Source organism: Sorex fumeus, unplaced genomic scaffold, assembly GCF_029834395.1.
Source record: "Sorex fumeus unplaced genomic scaffold, SorFum_2.1 ptg000400l, whole genome shotgun sequence".
Taxonomy (NCBI): domain Eukaryota; kingdom Metazoa; phylum Chordata; class Mammalia; order Eulipotyphla; family Soricidae; genus Sorex; species Sorex fumeus.
This window is the reverse complement of record NW_026606455.1, coordinates 31,898-52,267: the sequence shown is the minus strand read 5'-3', so window position 1 is coordinate 52,267 and position 20,370 is coordinate 31,898. Positions and strand designations below refer to the sequence as shown.

At 46.6% G+C, this 20,370-nt stretch overlaps 1 protein-coding gene across 1 annotated transcript in view; it reads right to left on the bottom strand.

The window, feature by feature from the left end:
• LOC130019035 (GPN-loop GTPase 3-like) overlaps nucleotides 1-20,370 on the bottom strand; it is a gene marked incomplete at its 5' end in the record, with an annotated part of 68,907 nt that overhangs the window by 18,176 nt on the left and 30,361 nt on the right. Inside the window, 1 exon segment of the mRNA XM_056109652.1 lies at nucleotides 1,515-1,623. Coding sequence (XP_055965627.1) covers nucleotides 1,515-1,623 — 109 coding nt within the window.

Genomic DNA, 20,370 nt, shown 5'->3' with positions numbered 1-20,370 from the left:
CCATCAAGAAAAGAAAAAAAAACAACTAAATAAATTACAGTAGTCAAGGGAATCCCACTCTCAAGTAATGATGCATTACAGTCTCCCAGGTAGACTTAAACCAGAAACACAAGGGGCAGTACTCTTAGAAGGCTAGTAGTTGTACTTATAAATGATAAGGGCAGGGCACACACCCTAGATTGACAGCAGTATCAGCAGCAAACCCTGAGCACCACCAGATGTGACCCCAAAACAAAACAAAAGGCCAAAGGGACAAGAAGGATTTAGGCCCAGTTCAAATTTCACCCCCAAGTAATCCCTGCAGGAGCAGAGCCAGTAGCGACCCCCAACAGTTAAACCAAATGCTTCAATTCTTGTACTGTATTTTGACCTCTTTCTTCCTTTGGTTTTGGAACCACAGCTGGTGGTCAGGGGCATCCCGAAACATGCACTACATCCCTCTAAGTTAGCACCTTGGACTCTGATTTTTTTCTTCCCCTTTGGCCTCCCAGGCAGTGTTCAGGAGGCCCAGGGGCCAGAGAGCAAACAGCAGCGCCCCAAAATGAGATGATCACCTGGAAGGGCTTAGGGGCTACAGGACTACGGTACCCAACAGTGCTCAGGGGGCCCTGCAGTGCTGGGCATTAAAACAGCATCCTGTGTGTGCCAATTATTTGCTTCGAATCCCTCTACTGTCTTCCTGGCCTCCACACTTAATTTTGTGCAAAGATGCTAAGGAATAACACTACAGACTTAGGAAATATTCTCGGCCTCACAGGAAGCAAGAGTTGGGAGTGAACTTTTCCTGCACACTCTCAGGTACCTTTTGCATTATCAATACTGTGCATATAAAACATCTGTTCTAAAACAAGTGAAGTGGGGCTGGAGCGATAGCACAGCGGGTAGTGCGTTTGCCTTGCACGTGTCCCAACCCGGTTCAATTCCCAGCAACCCATATGGTCCCCTGAGCACAGCCAGGAATAGTTCCTGAGTGCATGAACCAGGAGTAACCCCTGTGCATTGCTGAGTGTGACCCAAAAAGCAAAATAAAATAAAATAAAAGAGGTGAAGCAAGGGACAGGGCAGGGAGGGATAGTACAGTGGATAGGGCGTTCGCCTTGCACACTTTCGATCAGGGTTCAATCCCCGGCATCCATATGGTCTCCCCAAGCACCACCAGGAATTATTCCTGAGTGCAGAGCCAGGACTCACCCGAGCATCAGGAAAAACAAGGGCCAGATAGACTAAAGGCTCTTGCCTTGCATGCAGCCAACTTGACTTCAATCCCCTCTGACCCAAGAATTTAAAGCAAGGCCTGTGACATCTCACTTTTTTATTAAGAGAAACAAAGGGAACTGTCACAAGCACATTAATAAGTGGATGCTAACACTTGATGTTCTACCTTCTGCTGTCTACCATGAAAGCAGGGATCAGTCTGAACGAAGTTTTCAGCTTCGGTGCCATCCCAGAAGCAGTGGGCATCACTCACGGCCTCAGGGCCCCCAAAGAGAGGGACGGCTGCGCCCGGAACTCACCAGCCCTCAAATCATAGTTGAAATGCTCCGCTGCGAGATCTAAGTTCACCACCTGGACAGAATGGCACAGGGCTTCACAGTGCTGGACCATGGTGGCACAGTAGGTGCTCTGTGGACCGGGAGGCAGCAGGGGACAGAACTTCTGGCAGACCCAATACGATCAAATGATTCAGCACCTCCAGGATTGTGCGAGGAATGCCAAGAGAGATAACCACAAAAAACCGCGTTCATTCGAACACTCTTGAACTTATTCGCCAACGTGGCTTGGCACATACCTCAGGCAACTGCAAGCAAATGTCTGAGCTGGCAAAACAGTGCAGAGAAGAGATCAAGGATGACCTCAAAGACAGGAGAGCAGCAGTGCTGGTAGATGTGGCAGAAGCCAGGAAAAGCATTTGTAATGCCCGCTGTCCTTCACCAACTGCAAGACCAAGATGACTGCCCTCCGACATCCTGACAAATCTATCACATCTTCCACAAGGGCAATGGAGATTATTCATGACCTCTACTCAGACCTCTTTAATAGCCACGCCCACTTGCCCACATACCAAATTCTGCATGATGGATATGTCGTTCCCAATGTTCTCCCTTCCGAAATTCGACATGCCATCTCTTCGGTAAAGAAACAAAGAGCACCTCGCCCAGACAAGATCAGACCTGAGCACCTGAAGAACTTACCATCAGTACTCATCAATACTCTGGCTCGGCTCTTCACACGCTACCTGTCTGAATGCAAGTTTCCATCCCAATGGAAAACCAGCAAGACCGTACTACTATGCAAGAAGGGAGACATCCACAACATTGGCAACTATCACCCAATCTGCCTAATGTCTGTCATCTACAAACAGTTCACTCATGTCATCCAGAATAGGATTGGCAAAACACTAGATGAAGGACAACTATGTGAACAAGCAAGGTTCCAAAAAGGATTCAGCAGCATTGACCATATCCACACGATAACTAAGCTCCTTGAGGTTTCTCAGGAGTTCAAGGTGCCGCTCAAGAGAGGGGTTCGGCAGGGTGATACCTTTTCACAAAAACTCTTCAGTCTCTGGAAAGAAGGATGGCGGCCGCATGGGAGCCTTGTGGACAGCAGGTATGAGCCGGGGGTGTGGGGGGCGACTAAAACCTCACGAGAATGGGGGCGTTCCAGTCCGTCCTTCACGCCCTACCGAGGTCACCAGTCACCCCCCACGAGCGGCTCTCCTGCACAGCCACGGCCCCAGAAGCACAAGGACTTAATGCAGAACCCAGCAGCTTGGAGCAGAAAAGTGAACAGACTATGCGTTGATCCAGGCCATCAAGTCTGCCGGAGGGGAAAGGGTGTTGCCCCATTCGCCCTCTCCTCTCTGGAAAGAAAGATGGCGGCCACATGGGAGCCTTGTGGACAGCAGGTATGAGCCGGGAGTGTGGGGGCGACTAAAACCTCATGGATCGGGGGGCGTTCCGGTCCGTCCTTCACGCCCTACCGAGGTCAGCAGTCGCCCCCCGCGAGCGGCTCTCCAGCACGGCCATGGCCCCAGAAGCACAAGGGCTTAATGCAGAACCCAGCAGCTTAGAGCAGAAAAGTGAACAGACTATGCGTTGATCCAGGCCATCAAGTCTGCCGGAGGGGAAAGGGTGTTGCCCCATTTGCCCTCTCCTCTCTGGAAAGAAAGATGGCGGCCACATGGGAGCCTTATGGACAGCAGGTATGAGCCGGGAGTGTGGGGGCGACTAAAACCTCATGGGAAGGGGGGCGTTTCGCTCCGCCCTTCACGCCCTACCGAGGTCAACAGTCGCCCCCCGCGAGCGGCTCTCCAGCACGGCCACGACTCCAGAACACAGAAACCAATTTCTTAACTATCTGACTTTCAGTAGAAATACTTCCAGGGTCAATAGGTAAAATAGCAGAAATCCAAAACCAACATTTAATTCTTGAACCCAGCTGTAGAAAGCAAATCACTTCACAATGCTTTTTCAGCATGTCTGATTTTGGGGGGGGGTAAACTCTAAATAATAGTGGTGAATCTTTTATTGAAACAATGAATCTAATCAAAGCAGATAGAGTGTTAACTAGAATTCATCTGCCTCACAGGGACGGGGAGGGGTGGGGGGTGGGGTTTTATTGGGGTTCTTCATGGTAAAAAATAAGTATTGGTAAAGGGAAATGTGTTTGATATTTGCATGACTGAGACATAAACCTGAAAGCTTTGTAACCTTTCCCACAGTGATTCAATAGGTAAAGGTAAAGGCCCTCCCGTTGATCGTCGATTTGCTCGAGCGGGCCCAGTAACGTCTCCATTGGAGACTTTGTTGTTACTGTGTCTGGCATATCGAATACTCTCGGTAGCTTGCCGGGCTCTCCGAGAGGGGCGGAGGAATCGAACTCGGGTCGGCCATGTTGGCCGCTTGTAAGGCGAACGCCCTACCCGCTGTGCTCTTCAGTGCCACCCTCGAGAATATCATGCAACAACTGGAATGGGAAGGAATGGGAGTGAAGATAGATGGTCAGCAACTACATCACCTCCACTTTGCTGATGACCTCGTTCTAATAACACCAAACTTCAGCCAAGTGGCACAAATGCTGACCGACTTGGACCGTGAGTGTGGAAAGGTTGGATTACAACAGAATCTCACAAAGACAATGTTCATGAGAAACAGTCTTGTTCCTTTTAATCCATTCACTCTCAACAAAACGACCATCTCTGAATGCAACAGTTATATATACCAAGGTCGAGAAATCAACAAGATGAATGACCTAGCATCTGAGTTATGCAGGAGGAAGGGAGTGGCTTGTAATGCCTTTAAGAGAATTGAAGAAATAACTAAGAGGACAAAGAGCCTTCAGCTCTGAGCACATCTCATTGATTCCACTGTTCCTCCTGCAATAATATATGCCTCAGAGACCTGGGCCGTACGAAAACAGGATGAAAACACTATTCGGGTCTCTCAAAGAGGAATCGAAAGAGCTATGCTTGGAGTATCACGCGTCACTCAAATGAGAGATAGTATCCGGAGTTCCGATCTCTGTCAATGCTAAAGAATCAAGGACGCTATCTCATTTGCCAAGGCATCAAAAATCAGATGGGCTGGACACTTAATGAGATTTAGAGATGACAGCTGGACTAGAGCCATTACTGACTAGATTCCACGGGACGTCAAAACGCCGGGTGGACGCCCACCTACAAGATGGTCAGATTTCTTCATCAAGACCCTGAATGATCGGTTTGAGGCTCTGCATATTCCTAGAACGAGCAGATGCCAATGGGCTATGCTAGCACGCAACAGGGATGAATGGAAACGCTTCTGACACCCGCTCAAGTAAATGGATGAGTACCGGGGTATCAAGTGATCAAGTGACTTTTAGTCTTTTAATTGTACAAATAATTTTCAGTGTAGGAAAACTAAAAGATAAAGGTAAGATAATGATCTTACTTAATTTTCACAGGTATTTTTCCTTTGAAAAAGATTGTATGTTACTATACGTTTTCCACCCCAAAATCAATAAAAATAATCCAATAGCGGCTGTGACCATCATTGCTACTTTGTTATATACAAAATTATTTACATTCATTGCAATTTCAACTTCAAAATCTTTTTTGGGAGGAGGAGTACACCTAGCTGTGCCTAGAGCTTAGCCAGAGATCACTCTCGATCACCCTCAGGGGCTCCTGGGACCACACGCAATAATGGGGAAGGAACCCAAGCTGGATGCATGCAAGGCAAGCACCCAACCTGCAGTACTAGTTCTATGCCTCCTCAATTCTCACAATCGTACTTGGTGCTATTCATATTATTTAACTTTGAGGGAAAGGAGGGATTTGGGATCACACAGGGTGGTACCTGGGATGTACAAGGTGACTTCCATCTCTGCACCTCTGTCGGTATGGACAGAAAGTACGGTGCCAGGAATGGAACCTGGGCATCTTGCACTCAAAGAACACACCATCCTTTATATTAATTCTGTAGCCCTGATGCTATTAAAAGATTGCTTTAAGCAGCAGCAATTCCAAAATAACTCAACATCAGATTCAGGTATGCTGCTGATAACAGACTCATTATTGCTTGGATTTTTTTTTCCCATTAAAAAAAACTTTCAGATTTTTTCAGTCTGGCGCTTTCAGATTTTTTCACTCTGGAGAAACCCATGTTGTCCCTTGAACAAGTTTATCCCTTGCAACTTTTTTCTACTTTGGAGAAGCCCATGTTTGCTCATGAACCCATATTCTTCACTTTCTCTCTCTTCACATCCAATCCCCAAATTTCTTACAATAATCTATTTTTGCTACACTTAAAAAAAAAGGACAGGACTATGGTGTCGCCAGCAGGTCAATGTATACCCGTGAGGCGAGGGCATCAGCAGCCTCATGGCGCCTTCAGACTTCCAGATACCCCAAAACTGCTGCTGTGACACTCTTTACAATAGCCAGAATCTGGAAAAAACATGAGTGCCCGAGAACAGATGACTGGTCAAAGAAACTTTGGCACATTTACACAATGGAGTACTATGTAGCTGTTAGAAAAGGCGAAGTCACGAAATTTCCATACAAGTGGTAAGACATGGAAAGTATCATGTTAAGCGAAATGACTCAGAAAGAAAGGGATAGACAAAGAAAGATTGCATTCATCTGGGGAACATAAAGTAACAAAATAGGAGACTAACACCCAAGAATGGCCGAGATGAGTACCCGGAATTTTCCTCCATGGCTTGGAGGCCAACCACACATGCAAGGGGAAAAGGGAGCTCAGAGAGAGAAGCAAACACCAAGTAAAGGAGTTGGGAGGATCCTCCCAGGATGGGAGAAGCATGCTGAAAGTAGACTATAGACCAAACATGATTGTCACCCAGTGCCTGTTTTGCAAACTACAACACCGAATAAGAGAGAGAGAACAAAAGGGAATGCCCTGCTACAGTGGCAGGGTGAGATGAGAGGAATGGGGGTGTGGGAGGAATACTGGGATCCATGGTGCTGGGAAATGGGCACCGGTGGAGAGATGGGTATTTGATCACTGTATAATTGAAACCCAAACACAAATATTTAAGTCTACAACTGTAACTCATGATGTGTCACTAATGAAAAAAAAATTGCTGCTCTGTCTTTTGATCAGACCACAAAAACTTGGGGCAAAGTTTACCAAGAAAGTAAATGGCCAAAAGTTAGGTATGTGGGAAACACACCCACAACACAACTCCAGCTCAGCTTTATAATTGGAGGCATGGCCTCTCTGGTTCCTGATTGAACTGCTTAATGGCCATGATCCCAGAGACTCAGAAACAAATGTCGAAACCCAGGGGCTTTAGGCAGAAATGTGTCTGGACAACGCAGTAGGTTACTGTCACCATGCCACACCAGGGGGGAAAGGGTGTTGTCCCTCTGCCTGCTCCCCCTTGGCGGTTTAGTGATCATCATCCTCCAGAGGCCATGGGAGAGTCAGGTCTGGGCCCACAGTGATGAAACTGGTAGGACCTCACAAGATGGGGGTGGAGCCAGGCCTTACTTCCCCACCCCAAGGAGACCCCAAGTCATCGCCCACGAAGGGCCTCTCTGGCTCCTGATCAAGCTGCTCAATGGTCATGATCCCAAACACTCAGGAGCAAATCTCGAGACCCAGTAGCTTTTGGCAGAAATCCCTGCAGATTTAAGTGTTAAAATTTCAGAATTTCAAAATCACATGGCCCTACTGCAGCCGCGCGACATCATATGTTATCCAGAACCAGCAATAGAACACAAATTGTCTACTGTTCCCTTTTCAGCAGATCTGAGTGTTGGGGTAAAATCTCAAATAATAATGGTGGGTCTGGTATCGAAGTATTGAATGTGATCAAAGTAGAGAGAGAGTAATGTGGAAATCATCTGCCCCACAGGTAGGGGGACGGTGTGGGATCGGGGTATACTGGGGTTATGATGGAGGAGAATGGGCACTGGTGAAGGTACGGGTGTTTTATTGTATGACTGAGACTTAGACCCGAAAGCTTTGTAACTGCTCTCACGGTGATTCAATAAAGAAAATGATAAAAATGAATAAAAAAAGATAAGGTGAAGTTCATGCACAATTCAATCAGCTAACCAGTGGCTGAATAAATAGCAGTACTTCTACATTAGAAAAGGTAAAGTTAAAGGCCCTCCCGTTGATCATCGATTTGCTCGAGCGGGCCCAGTAACGTCTCCATTGGAGACTTTGTTGTTACTGTGTCTGGCATATCGAATACTCTCGGTAGCTTGCCGGGCTCTCCGAGAGGGGCGGAGGAATCGAACTCGGGTCGGCCATGTTGGCTGCGTGCAAGGCAAACGCCCTACCCGCTGTGCTATCGCTCCAGTCCCCTACATTAGAAAAAAAAGGAAAATAACATTTTAGCAGCACATTCTTTCAAGTGGCTGCTCCCTGCACTCCCCAGGGCCTTGAGTTCACCACATGAACAGAACTTGTGGGAAGAGGGAGAGAAGCAGCAGCCAGAGGGGGCTGCGCAGAGAGCAAGCCCTGCTGCAGGGCCACAGCTGACCTGTCCTCGCTGTGATGCGCTCGATGACATCACCGACCTCTCTTTGTGATGCAACCAGACATTCTGCAGCCTCCCCACCCGCCCCCATACTTATTACTTGGTTCATTGCGGAAACGCATAGACAGCAAACATGTTTTGCTGTTTACCAAGAAATCGTGGTTGTAAAATCCCCAAGTGTAGGACACTGAAAAGATTCAGAAATTGGGTGAGGACCCATTGGAGAACTCCCCGGAATTCTTCACGAAGACAGCCGCTAGTTCAGGTCAGCAGGAACTGGCCCGGGCAGCCCCAGCAGTGATGCCCGTGATCAGTCTTCATCACTCCCTGAGTGTGATGGCACAGAAGCTGTGTGTGTGGAAGAGTGTGCACACCCGTGTGTGAATGTGTTTATCGTAGAGAGAAAGTCTGAGTGTGTACTGGAGATGGTGTGTGTATGTGAGTATGTGTATTTGTGTATGTACATGTGTGTGCATGTGTGTTGTGAGATCATATTGAGGGCTGCCTGCTCCTGGCAGGTGAGTCATCAAATTTAGCCCCCAAGGCCAGGACACTGCTCACTGAGTTGACACTAGGAGATGTTCTTGGAGACAGAGGGGATAGAGGGGACTTTCCTCAATATAGTTAAATCCATCTACCACAAGCCTACAGCAAGCATCATCTTCAATGGGGAAAAACTGAGAGCCTTCCCCCTAATATCAGGGACGAGACAAGGATGCCCACTGTCTCCACTACTGTTCAACATAGTACTGGATATACTAGCAATAGTGATTAAGCCCAAAAAATAAAAAAGATTTTAAGGGCATCCAAAGAGGAAAGGAAGAAAGCAAGCTCTCACTATTCGCAGATGATAGGATACTATACTTATAGAACCCTAAAACCTCTACCAAGAAACTCCTAGAAACGATAGACTTGTACAGTAAAATTGCAGGCTATAAAATCAATACCCAAAAGTCCATGGCTTTCCTATATGCAAATAGTGAGAGAGAAGAAAATGACATGAAGAAAACAATCCCATTCACAATTGTACACCAGAAAATCAACTACCTAGGAATTAGTTTAACTAAGGAAGTAAAGGACCTGTACAAAGGAAACTATAAAACGCTGCTTCTTGAAATAAAAGAGGATGCCAGGAAATGGAAAAATATCCCCTGTTCATGGATCAGAAGAATTAATATTGTCAAAATGGCAATACTTCCCAAAGCACTGTACAAATTTAATGTGATCCCTATTAGGATACCCATGACATTCTTGAAAGAAATGGAGCAAACACTCCTGAAATTTATATGGAACAATAAGCCCCCTCGATTAGCTAAAGCCGTTCTTGGGAAAAAGAAAATGGGAGGAATTAACCTCCCGAACCTCAAACTCTACTACAAAGCAGTAATAATTAAAACAGGATGGTACTGGAACAAAGGCAGAGCTGCAGACCTATGGATCAGGGTTGAATATACCGACATCTCCCCTCAAACATATGATCATCTAAACTCTGATAAAGGGGCAAAAATAAAAAACACCTTTTCAACAAGTGGTACTGGCGAAACTGCATGACTACATGCAAAAAATCGGGCTTACAGAATCTGGAAAAAACCTGAGTGCCGAGAACAGATGAAACTGGTTAAAGAAACTTTGGTACATTTACAAAATGGAATACTATGTAGCTGTTAGAAAAGATGAAGTTATGAAATTTACATACAAGTGGTACTATATGGAAAGTTTCATGTTAAGCGAAATGAGTCAGAAAGAGCGGGATAGAGACAGAAAGATTGCATTCATCTGGGGAACATAAAGCAACAAAATGGGAGACTAACACCCATTATGGAATGGCTGAGATGAGTAACAGGAATTTTGCTCCCTGATTTGAAGGCCAACCACACTTCCTAGGTGAAAAGGAAGCTCAGATAGAGAAGAGAGCACCAAATAAAGGGTGTTGTGAGGACCCTCCCAGGGTGGGAGAAGCATGCTAAAAGTAGTCTATAGACCGAACATGATTGCCACTCAATGCCTCTCTTGCAAAACACAGTACCCAAAAGAAGAGAGATAGAACAAGGGGGAATGCCCTGCCACAGAGGCAGGGTGGGACAGGGGGGATAGGGGGTGGGACGGATGCTGGGATCCGTTGTGGTGGAGGATGGGCACTGGTGGAGGAATGAATACTTGATCATTGTATAACTGAAACCCAAGCACAAAGATTTATATGTCTATAACTGTACCTCATGGTGTTTCACTAATAAAAAAATAAAAATTTAAAATTAAAAAAAAATACCGGGCTCGTTCATTATCGCAATTAACCAGACAAATAGCTCCACCAACAAAGAACGGCCATGCACCACTACCCAAGGAATCGAGAGAGAGCTATCAATCTGTCAATCCTGTCCGTGTCCGGGCGGGGTGACGTTTCCCAGGCTGGAGGGACAGCACAGCGGTAGGGCGTTTGCCTTGCACACAGCCAACATGGCCGACCCGAGTTCGATTCCTTCGCCCCTCTCGGAGAGGCTTGGCAAGCTACCGAGAGTATCTCGCCTGCACGCACAGCCTGGCAAGCTCCCCGTGACGTATTCGATATGCCAAACACAGTAACAACAAAGTCTCCAATGGAGGCGTTACTGGGGCCGCTCGAGCAAATCAATGATCAACGGGAGGGCCTTTACCTTTACCTTTAGATCTCTGCCTAACACCATGTACAAAAGTAAGATCAAAATGGATTAAAGTCCTCAACATCAGACTGGAATCCATAAGGTACACTGAAGACAAAGTTGGCAAAACCCTCCATGACACTGAAGCTAATGGTATCTTCAAAGATGTCACGCCACTGGCCAAGCAAGTGAAAACAGAGTTAGACAAATGGGACTATCTTAAACTAAGAAGCTTCTGCACCACAAAAGAAACAGTGACCAAAATACAAAGACAATCTACATAATGGGAAAGGATAGTCTCCAAATACACATCTGACAAGGGTTGATATCAAGGATATACAAAGAACTGGTTGAACTCCACAAGAAGAAAACATCCAACCCAGTGAAAAAGTGGGGCAACGAAATGAACAGAGACTTTCTCAAAGAAGAAATCCGAATGGCTAAAAGGCACATGAGAAAATACTCCACCTCATTAATCATCAGGGAGATGCAGACCAAAACAACAATGAGATATCATTTCACACCACAGAGACTGGCCACATTCAAAAGAACAAGAGCAACCTGTGTTGGCGTGGATGTGGCTAGAAAGGGACCCTCCTTCAATGCCGGTGGGAATGCCAACTGGTTCACCCCTTTTGGAAAACAGTATGGATGACTCTCAAAAAATTAGAAATTGAGCTCCCATTTAACCCATCAATACCACTCCTGGGAATATACCCCGGAGAGGCTAAAAAGCATAGCCGAAATGACATCTGCACTTGTTTGTTCATTGCAGCACTGTTTACAATAGCTAGAATATGGAAAAAACCTGAGTGACCGAGAACAGATGACTGGTTAAAGAAACTTTGGTACATCCACACAATGGAGTACTATGTAGCAGTTAGAAAAAATGAAGTCATGATATTGACATACAAGTGGTACTACATGGAAAATATTATGCTAAGCGAAATGAGTCAGAAAGAGAGGGACAGACATAGAAAGATTGCATTCATCTGGGTAACATAAAGTAACAAAATAAGAGACTAACACCCAAGAACAGCTGTGATAAATACCAGGAGGTTCACTCCATGGCTTCGAGGCCAGCCACACACTCTAGGGCTAAAGGCAGTTCAGATTGAGAAGGGAGCACCAAATAAAGGGTGCTGGGAAGATCCGACCAGAAGGGGAGATGCATGCTGAAGGTTGACTATAGACTGAACATGATTGCCACCCAGTGCCTCTTCTGCAAACCACAGCACCCAAAAGGAGACAGAGAACAAAAGGGAGTGCCCTGCCACAGAGGTAGGGTGGGATGGGCGATGGGGGTGGGTGGGAGGGATACTGGGATGGGTGGGGGTGGAGAATGGGCACTGCTGGTGGGATGGGTACTCGATCATTGGATAACTGAAACCCAAGCACAACAACTTGTAAGTCTACAACTGTACCTCATGGTGTTTCACTAATAAAACAAACAAACAAAGAAGACCCTGAATGATCGGTTTGAGGCTCTGCATATTCCTAGAATGAGCAGATGCCACTGGGCTATGCTAGCACGCAGCAGGGATGAATGGAGACGTTACTGGCACCACTCGAGTAAATCGATGAGTAACGGGGTATCAAGTGATCAAGCGATCAAGTGACTTTTAGTATTTTAATTGTACAAATAATTTTCAGTGTACGAAAACTAAAAGATAAAGGTAAGATAATGATCTTACTTAATTTTCCCGGGTATTAATCCTTTGGAAAAAAATTGTATGTTACAATACGTTTTGCTCCCAAAATCAATAAAAATTATCCAAGAGCAGCTGTGACCATCATTGCCACTTTGTTATATACAAAATTATTTACATTCATTGCAATTTCACCTTCAAAATCTTTTTTGGGAGGAGGAGTACACCTAGCTGTGCCTAGAGCTTGGCCAGAGATCACTCTCGATCACCCTCAGGGGCTCCTGGGACCACACGCAATAATGGGGAAGGAACCCAAGCTGGATGCATGCAAGGCAAGCACCCAACATGCAGTACTAGTTCTATGCCTCCTCAATTCTCACAATCGTACTTGGTGCTAGTCATATTATTTTACTTTGAGGGAAAGGAGGGATTTGGGATCACACAGGGTGGTACCTGGGGTGTTCAAGGTGACTTCCATCTCTGGTCTTGGAAGTCACTCCTGACAGATGGTACAGAACGTATGGTGCCAGGAATGGACCTGGGCATCTTGCACTCAAAGGACACACCATCCTTTGTATTAAGTCTGCAGCCCTGATGCTATTAAAAGATAGCTTTCATTTTAATTTTACTCCATGACTTGGAGGCCAACCACACAGGCTAGGGGAAAAGGGAGCTCAGATAGAGAAGGGAGCACCAAATACAGGGTGTTGGGAGGATCCTGCCAAGATAGGAAACGCATGCTGAAAGTAGACTATAGGACAAACATTATTGTCACCCATTGCCTGTTTTACAAACCACAACACCCAATAAGAGAGAGAGACCAAAAGGGAATGCCCTATTACAGTAGCAGGGTGGGATGGGGGAGTGGGGGGTGGGAGGGATCCTAGATTCCGTGGTGGTGCGAAATGGGCACTGGTGGAGAGATTTGTATTTGATCACTGTATAAATGAAACCCAAGCACAAAAATTTGTAAGTCTGCAACTGTACCTCATGATGTCTCACTAATAAAAAAAAATTGCAGCCATGCCTTTGGCCAGACCCCAAAAACTTGGGGCAAAGTTTACCAAGAAAGTAAACGGCCAAAAGTTTGGTATGTGGGAAACACACGGACAAAACACCTGCAGCTCAGCTATAAAATTGGAGGCCTGGCCTCTCTGGTTCCTGATTGAACTGCTTAATGGCCATGATCCCAGAGACTCAGAAACAAATCTTGAAACCCAGGGGCTTTTGGCAGAAATGCGTCTGGTCCCTGCAGTAGGTTTCCAGTGCTGGGTCAATCCAGGTGGAAATAGGTTTCGTGCCTTGGCCTGTTCCCCCCCGGCGGCCCTATGGCCGCCATGCTTCAGAGGTCACTGGACAGTCAGGTTTGGGCTCGCAGTGACGAGATGCGCGGGGTCTCACAGGATGGTGGTGGAGCCACCCTTTTCCTCCCTATCCCAACAAGACCCTGAGTCGCTGCCCACAAATGGCCTCTTTGACTCCTGATCAAGCTGCTTACTGGCCATGATCCCAGAGACTCAGGAGCAAATCTCAAAACCTAATGGCTTTTGACAGAAATCCCTCCAGATTTGTGTTAAAATTTCAGGATTTCAAAATCACATGGCCCTACTGCAGCCGCGCGACATCATATGTTATCCATAACCAGCAATAGATCACAAATTGTCTACTGTTGCCTTTTCAGCAAATCTGAGTGTTGGTGTAAAATCTCAAATAATAAAGGTGGGTCTGGTGTCGAACTATTGAATGGGATCCAAATAGAGAGAGAGTAATGTGGAAATCATCTGCCCCACAGGTATAGGGAGGGTGTGGGATGGGGGTATATTGGGGATTTTTGTAGTGGAGAATGGGCACTAGTGAAGGTACGGCTGTTTCATTGCATGACTGAGACTTAGACCCGACTTAGAACCGAAACTTTGTAACTGCTCTCACGGTGACTCAATAAAGACAATGATAAAAAATGAAAAAAAAAGAGAGTAAGGAGGAGTTCATGCCCAATTCAATCAGCTAATCAGTGGCCGAATATATAGCAGTTCACCTACATTCAAAAAAAAAAAAAAGGAAAATAACATTTTAGCAGCACATTCTTTCAAGTGGCTGCTCCCTGCTCTCACCAGGGCCTTGAGTTCACCACGTGGACAGAACTTGTGGGAAGAGGGAGAGCAGCAGCAGCCCAGAGGGGGCTGCACAGAGAGCAAGCCCTGCTGCCAGGGCCACAGCTGACCTGTCCTCGCTGTGATGCGCTCGATGACATCACCGACCTCTCTTTGTGATGCAACCAGACATTCTGCAGCCTCCCCAACTGCCCCATACTCATTACTTGGTTCACTGCGGAAACACATAGACAGCAAACATGTTTTGCTGTTTACCAAGAAATCGTGGTTGTAAAACCCCCAAGTGTAGGACACTGAAAAGATTCAGAATCTGGGTGAGGACTCACTTGAGAACTCGACGGAATTCTTCACGAAGACAGCCGCTAGTTCAGGTCAGCTGGAACTGGCCCGGGCAGCCCAGCACTGATGCCCGTGATCAGTCTTCATCACTCCCTGAGAGTGATGGCGCAGAAGCTGTGTATGTGGAAGAGTGTGCACACTCGGGTGTGAACGTGTTTATCGGAGAGAGTAAATTTGAGTGTGTACTGGAGATGCTGTGTGTGTGTATGTGCATTTGTGTATATACGTGTGTCTGTATGTGTGTTGTGAGATCATCTTGAGGGCAGCCTGCTCCCAGCAGGTGAGTCATCAAATCTAGCCCCCAAGGCCAGGTCACTGCTCACTGAGTTGGCACGAGGAGGTGCTCTTTGGCCAAGACTTTTCTAACCTTGATTGTTTCAATCTCATTCCTATGGGAGGTCTGTGTAGATGCAGGTCCACCAGCAGGGAGGAACTCAGAAGGGAGGGGGAAGCAGCGCTTCTGGAGCTGAGCCTTTGTGGTTCTCCCTCCACAGAGCAGCCCACAGGAGAGAGAGACGCTCCCTCAGCAGAGCAGCCCACGGGAGAGAAAGAAGATCTTCTACATATCCTCTGGGTCCAGTTCCTCTGAAGAAAGTCTGGAATCAGCCAGCAACAAGCAGAGCCAGACACCATCTAAGCAGAAAGTTGAGATTGGCCAAGGATTCTCAACTCCCCAAAGAGCACCGCGTTCAGTGCCTTGGCCTTACACATATGGCAGAGAACGAGACTCAGAGCACTGGAAGAAAACGGGTAAGAACCAAGGGGTGTGTGTATATGCACAAGTAAAAGGGGAATGGGAAAAGGCCCACCTAGAGGTGTCCTGGGCGCTGGTGTGGGAAAGGAGAGTCACAGGCCAGAGAGCCCATTCCGGGGAGGCCTCCACAGGAAACCCCCGTGTGGTGGGCCCATGGTCTCCCCTTCCTGCTGGGCTCCCTGTTGGGGTCAGCTTTGGAGAATCCATGGAAGGAGCCCTCTGGGTGACCTTCTCTCTTATTGATTCTTTAGCTCCAGCTCTGAAAGCATACTTGGTTCCGTGTCCAAGGTCAGCGCCAACACTGATCTCTCGAGTACCAGCTGCACGGCCACCCTCTGTGGCAACATTGGACCAGTTCCCAGAGGACCTAGCATGTCTACAACTGAAAGAAGCCCAGGGTCTCACATCAGTGTCTCTGTCTGGATACCCTCCCACCAATGAGTATCTTGCCTCGATATATTTTATGATATTTATTCTTTGTTTTTACTTTATCTGTTATATTTTCATTTAAATAAATTGTGATTGCTACTCTTCACAATCATCCATTTGCCTTCTTTTTTTTCGGTTTTTGGGTCACACCCAGAGAGCACAGGTGTTACTCCTGGCTCTTCACTCAGGAATTACTCCTGGCGGCGCTTGGTGGCCCATATGGGATGTTGGGATTCGAACCCAGCTCTGTCGCGTGCAAGGGAAATGCCCTACCTAATGTGCTATCACTCCAGCTCCGCATCCAGTTGCATTGTAACACAGTCTTCATTTGTTCTGGCATTCTTGAAAATATTCATCCAACATAGAAGATAACTCATCTTCATGTTCCTGATAGAAATAAAACACAAACTAGAAAATATGTTGATTTCTCCGCAGACCCAGTATGTATTGACCTACTGTTCAGGTAATGCTCTATAATACCCAGGAGTAGTGATAATAGATATTCACTAACAAAATTGGGGCGAACGAGACAGCACAGGGGGTGGGACACTTGCCTTTTCTGAACCGGGGGCCCAAAGCACCATCAGGTTCTGGAGCACAAAAGCCACGAAATCTGCAACCAGGGTTTTGGTTCACTGTATCACTGTCCTCCCATTGTTCTTCAATTTGCTCGAGCGGGTCCAGTAACGTCTCCATTGCAGACTTTGTTGTTAATGTGTTTGGCATATCAAATACATCATGGGTAGCTTGCCAGGCTCTGCCGTGCGGGCGAGATACTCTCGGTAGCTTGCCGGGCTCTCTGAGAGGGGTGGAGGAATCGAAATCAGGTTGGCCACGTTGGCTGTGTGCAAGGCAAATGCCCTACCGCTGTTCTATATATATATAAACACACAAGGCTCAACCTTTAACAACATGTTAGTGATCTCTTATAGAAGGGCTTAACGGCCCCTGGGTAGAATACACACTCCTTCCTCTAAGGATACTTTTTTTTATAGGATTTTCAGCGATATTTTTCGGGGGTGTCATACCTGTCTATGCACAGGAATTTCTCCTGGCTCTGCACTCAGGAATTATCCCTGGCTAATGGTGCTCAGGGGACCATATGGGATGTTTGGAATCGAACCCAGTTTCGCCGCATGCAAGGCAAACATCCCACCCACTGTGCTATCACTCCAGCGCCCTGGCAGTTTTTCATATCAAACAATACAAGAAAATAAATTATTTCAGTTCTGCTTTGGGACAGGGATTGGGGTTCGGGATAGAGCTACCCGAAATATGGTGGTGAGAAGGTGTAATGGTGGTGGGATTGGAGTCTGAATATTGAATATAATCAAATATTGTAAAACACTTTATAAAATAAAAAATTTGGGGAGTTGGAGCGATATGACAGTAGGCAGGGCATTTACCTTGCAAGTGGCCCGCGAGGTTTGATTCCCAGCATCCCCTATGGTCCTCTGAGCACCACCAGGAGGAATTCCTGAGTGCAGAGCCAGGAGGAATCCCTGGGCATCACCGGGTGTGACCCAAAAGGCAAAATAATAATAATAATAATAATAGTTTTTAAAAATGAGGGTGGTAGGGAATAAGTTATTGCACAATAAACAGTCTCTGCTCCTCCTCCAGAGCCCCAGCCGCCCGGCTCCCCACCAAATCCCATTTTCTTTTCTTAAATTTAATTTTATTTTTAAAATTTTTAAGTTTTGGAATTTTTCCATTTTTAATTTGTTTCTTTAAATTTTTTACTTTTTAATGAATCACTGATAATCACTTGATTATCACACCAAGCTCCCGGGAGAGAACAAGGCGGAGACTCCTACCCCATGCCTGACTGTCCTCACCAGGGCCAACAGCAGAAGACGTCCGGCACAAGGCCAAAGTCATGCTGAGACCACTCTCCACACGCTTGGAAGGGCTTCACGCATAAAGGAACTGGCAGAGCAACCCAGGTGTGGGGGACCCGGGGCTGAGATCTCCAAGCCTACACAGTTTGGGAATGGACCTTCCAGTAGCTAGACAGTTACACCCACCAACTGCCGTGTAACCTGAACAACTGCCAGGATACATAGATTATCACACCAAGCTCCCAGGACTTTTTATTTATGTTTATTTATTTATATTTTGGTTACTCTTTTTTTTCTGGTTTTGGTTTTGAGTTCTTGAGCCACACCCAGAGATCAGCCAGAACGGACCAGGTTCTTGCTGCCCCCAAGACTTTAACTTAAGGAGCTGCTTAAATCAAACAGGAGGGCAGAGGTGTTCAGGGCAATCCTGGCTCTGTGCTCAGGGACTAGACATGAAACGGGGAACTGACCCAGCGTCAGCCTAGGGGAGGCAGAGAATGGTCTTTCCCTCTGTACCGTTCTCTGGCCCTGGCAAATCTAAATCATCAGAAATTACCTTAGGTTCTTTGAATTCCACGTCTTCTCCGTACTGAATGGCAAAATCAATATGCTGTAATACAATGTTCATGCTTTCTTCATCGGACTGATCATAAGGCAAAAGTCGGACCATGCTGTAATCATCATTGTACAAATTAGAGATTTCAGAAAGGTCATTCAACTGATGCTTGAGTGTGAACATTGGTAGTCTTATTAATACCATCTATGCCTGTGCAGGGAGGAGCAGACAGAACAATAGCAAATCAGCATTGATTTTTTTATGACCTCTTACCTATTGGAACACTAGTAACATTACAACATTACTTAACTAAAGACTTTTTGGAGCGATAGCACAGCGGTAGGGCGTTTACCTTGCACGAGGCCAACATGGCCGACCTGAGTTCGATTCCTCCGCCCCTCTCGGAGAGCCCAGCAAGCTACCGAGAGTATCTTGCCCTCACGGCAGAGCCTGGCAAGCTCCCCGTGACGTATTCGATATGCCAGACACAGTAACAACAAAGTCTCCAATGGAGACGTTACTGGGCCCGCTCGAGCAAATTGAAGATCAACGGGAGGACCTTTACTTTACTTTACTTTACTTTACTTTACTTTACTTTACTTTACACCTGGTGATGCACAGGGGTTACTCCTGGTTCATATACTCAGGAATAACTCCTGGTGATGCTCAGGGGACCTATGGATGCTAGGAATCAAACCTGGGTCGGATGCATGCCACGCATACGTCCTACCTGCTGTGCTATCGCTCCAGACCCAACCAGAAATTGAGAATTCTTTTAAAGTAATTTATCTGCATTCAACAACCACTGAAAATTTCAAAAGGGTACAGGCAATTCTCATGTGCCAAGTGGCCAGGAAAAAAAGACATTGCAGAATTTCTCTACTGTGGGACGGGAGAGCTCGTACACTGAGGTGGGCGCTTGCCTTGCACGTAGGCAAGGGATGCACCCGGGTTCGATCCCCCACATCCCGTATGCTCCCTGAGCCCACCAGGAATGATTTCTGGAGGCACAGCCAAGAATAAGCTCTGACCACTGCTCAGTGTGGCCTCCTGCCCTCTCTGCTACAACCAATGACAAGTTTTTTCAGAGCTGAGGGGAGGCCACATCCAGACAACGCTGGTGGCGACCATATGGTGCCAGAGATTAACCCTCGGCCCCTTGTGTGCAAAGCCAGTGGTGCTGCCCACTGAGCTCTCTCCCTACTTCTATACTAACTTCGAAGCAGACAGCCCACCGCTCCCAACATGCTGCTCCCCTAAAAAGAAATGTGCTGGTGTGTGCCGTCCATATGGTGGCCACTGCCTGGGGGTGTGTAAGCATGTGACAAGATCATTAAGAAAAATATGCGTCTAGGGAGGTGCGGGGGGAGGTGATGAAGAGCTACGACAGGGGTTACAACTGGCCTGCACCCCACACACCTCAGTTTGAACACCCAGCACCACATATGGTCCACCAGGCACAGGGGAGAAACAGCCCCTGAGCACCACCGGGTGTGGCCCCCAAACCTTAAAAACATCCCACAATAACCCCAAACACTTGCGAAACTCATCAGCCCAGGGATTAGCACAGGGCTTGATTCTTAGATCTATATGGCATCCGGAGCATTGCTGGGTACATCCAGCAAGCAACCAATACTGCTGGTACGGCCCTCTGGGCCCTAGCACTGACCACTACTAGCCTGGTGGGCCAATAATCAGAGTGGCCCCTAGGCCCCCCAGCACAGGAGGCCCGCACCCCCAACCACCAAAAATTGTAAAAATACAAAGTCTTACCAGCCCACATATGGCGTTAGTCAATTTATTGAATCTTTTGCTTCTGAATTTACTTGTAGAATCATCTGATAAAGAATAAATGTCTGGATCTAGAAACCTTTAAACATGAGAGACTGGTGAATGAAAGAATCCTAAACACTAAATTTGTAGACTGACAATCGAAGTGAAACAAAAAAGTTTCAGCACTGGAAATGTGACATTAATTATTGTGAACTTACTTCTCAATTTCCTTTGTAGCTCTTTTACTCAGCAGGTCCATTTTTGTCATGATGTTAACTTGCGGGATT